The sequence below is a fragment of the Phanerochaete carnosa genome (genome assembly GCF_000300595.1).
Source record: "Phanerochaete carnosa HHB-10118-sp unplaced genomic scaffold PHACAscaffold_1051, whole genome shotgun sequence".
Taxonomy (NCBI): Eukaryota; Fungi; Basidiomycota; class Agaricomycetes; order Polyporales; family Phanerochaetaceae; genus Phanerochaete; species Phanerochaete carnosa.
This window is the reverse complement of record NW_006768678.1, coordinates 77-2,121: the sequence shown is the minus strand read 5'-3', so window position 1 is coordinate 2,121 and position 2,045 is coordinate 77. Positions and strand designations below refer to the sequence as shown.

The following is a 2,045-nucleotide window of genomic DNA, read 5'->3' as shown; positions in this document are numbered from 1 at the left end:
GTAGACCACGTCGGTCTGCAACGGTCCAGTTCCGCTCCCATCGAGACCCAGGTGACCGTTGACGCTACGCCCGAAACGATACCCCCTGCTCTCTCATCTCGCGCCAAAACTATCTCGACATCATCAGTTTCATCCACCGGCTCTGCCGCCAGAAAACGCACTTGGTTCGGCGGCAGTCGAGATGAAGGCATCACATCACCTGAACAGCCTAGTCACCCCGAGCTTACGGAGCCTGAGCGAGGTCGGACTGGTGCCCCTGATGTGGCGGACAACCGCAGATCGAGCTCTACCCCTCATGACACCCAAACTGAAGGCTCTGCCCGTTCGGATACGTCCGATAATCACAGCGGATCGGAAGAATCTGACTCTCGGGTGCCTGCTCGTCGGTCTTTGTCGCGGCACTCGTCGTATTCTGCACCTTCGCAGGATGCAGCCCAGAGCAGCTCTTCCGGCGCACCATCCACCAGTCCAGCCGAGTCTCTTTTGGCCGGCCTCAGGTCGAAAAGCCCTGCGGCATCCGTAAAGACCAATCCTGGGAGCCCTACGTCCAACTTCTTCCAGACGCTCAAAACGCGCGACAAACAGGCCATCAGCAATTCTGCCAAGGAGGCTATGCGGAAATGGGGCGTCAACTGGGGCGGACTCAAGAAGGATGCGCAGACAACCAGCGGTGACGAGGTCCCTGATGGAGAGATGCAGCGGCAGCCGGCAGACAAGGCCAACAAGGCACGCCCTGGTTATGCAGAGGTCCGCGCTGCCGTTGAACAGCGTAGGGTGCCCTATAATAATGAAGGTTTGCAGGTTCCGGCGAGTGAGCCTTCGGAGCCGATGGACATCCCCGGACGCAGCAATGCGCCAAGCATATCGTCGACTGGTCCGGGGAGTGCGTCAGGACAGTCCGCCGGCAACACGTCGTCTACCTCAGCCTCGCCGCGATCGGACAGATTGATGCCTGACTTTGGCAGTCGGCCACGCTCGACGTCGCCGTCGGTCACCGCGCCGCTGACGCGGCCGCGCGCTGTCTCCAATCACTCGCAGTCTGACAACGAGGCGGCCCTGAACGCACCGCTTGACGAGGACGAGCAGCCCGCGAGGCCGATCCACACCCAGCCACCGACACCGAAAACCATGACGATCCCTGGGATCCATGCGAGCCATCGCGGGGAGGTCATGTCGATGGGCTACGTCGCGCCGCCTACGCCTTCGGAGCAGAAGAAGGGTGCCGCGATCCAGAGCGTATACCGGCTCTGGAAGGGCCCGCAGCAGTCTCAGGCGCAGGGCGTCCAGCCGGACTCGCAGGCGTCGAGCGAGACGGTGGTCAACGGCGAGCACGACGCGGACAACGCGCCCCCGGCGTGGACGGCGCAGCCGTTGACTCCGACGCTCACGTCGACGCCTGCGCGTCCGGTCCCGCCGCCGCTGCCGCCGCGGTCGAACTCGACGAACGCGGTGTCGCTGCTGTCGGAACCGCCGCCTCACCCGCCTGAGCTCGGGGACGGCTCGCCGCCCGCGAGCGCGGCGCTGCAGTCGATCGCCTCGAAGGACAGGAGCCGGCGCGCGTCGCTCGACCCGCCGCTGCCGCCCCCGCTCCCTGCGCGACGGCTGCCAGCAGCGGCCGACGCCGAGTCGGTGGCGAATGGCAGCCCTGCGCCGAGTGCACCTGCGTCGCCGGCCATTGGGGTCGACGGGTCGCCAAAACCCAGGCCGCCGCTTCCTCCGCGAAGGACTGTTGCACCGGCGTAGCACGCTCGCTTTCCTTTTTTTTGTTTTACTCATGTCGTATTTTCACGCCTCGTGTTTCTGCTGTATCATACACACTGTACGCCTACTTACGTCTCTGCCTCTTCTTATCGCACACTCTGCTCTGCTCTGGAATTTCCATACCACCGTGCGCCTACCCCCATGCCGGACAAATTTTCCCGCACATCCTGGGTTTTACGTACGCACGCTGCCCGTACGCGCGAATCCATGCGCGGCCGCCCTCTCGCTGCCCGATTTGACGTGCCCAGAGGCCGTCTTTGCGGCCTCAAGGCTGCTCGCGCATC

At 63.9% G+C, this 2,045-nt stretch overlaps 1 protein-coding gene across 1 annotated transcript; it reads left to right on the top strand.

Moving 5' to 3' along the window:
- Window positions 1-127: 127 nt before the first annotated feature.
- PHACADRAFT_34043 (uncharacterized protein) lies at window positions 128-1,743 on the top strand (the record flags this gene model as incomplete). The annotated part of the gene is made up of 1 exon (XM_007403347.1): window positions 128-1,743. A coding segment is annotated over one exon (1,616 nt), but the record flags the coding sequence as incomplete, so codon positions are not given.
- Window positions 1,744-2,045: the final 302 nt, after the last annotated feature.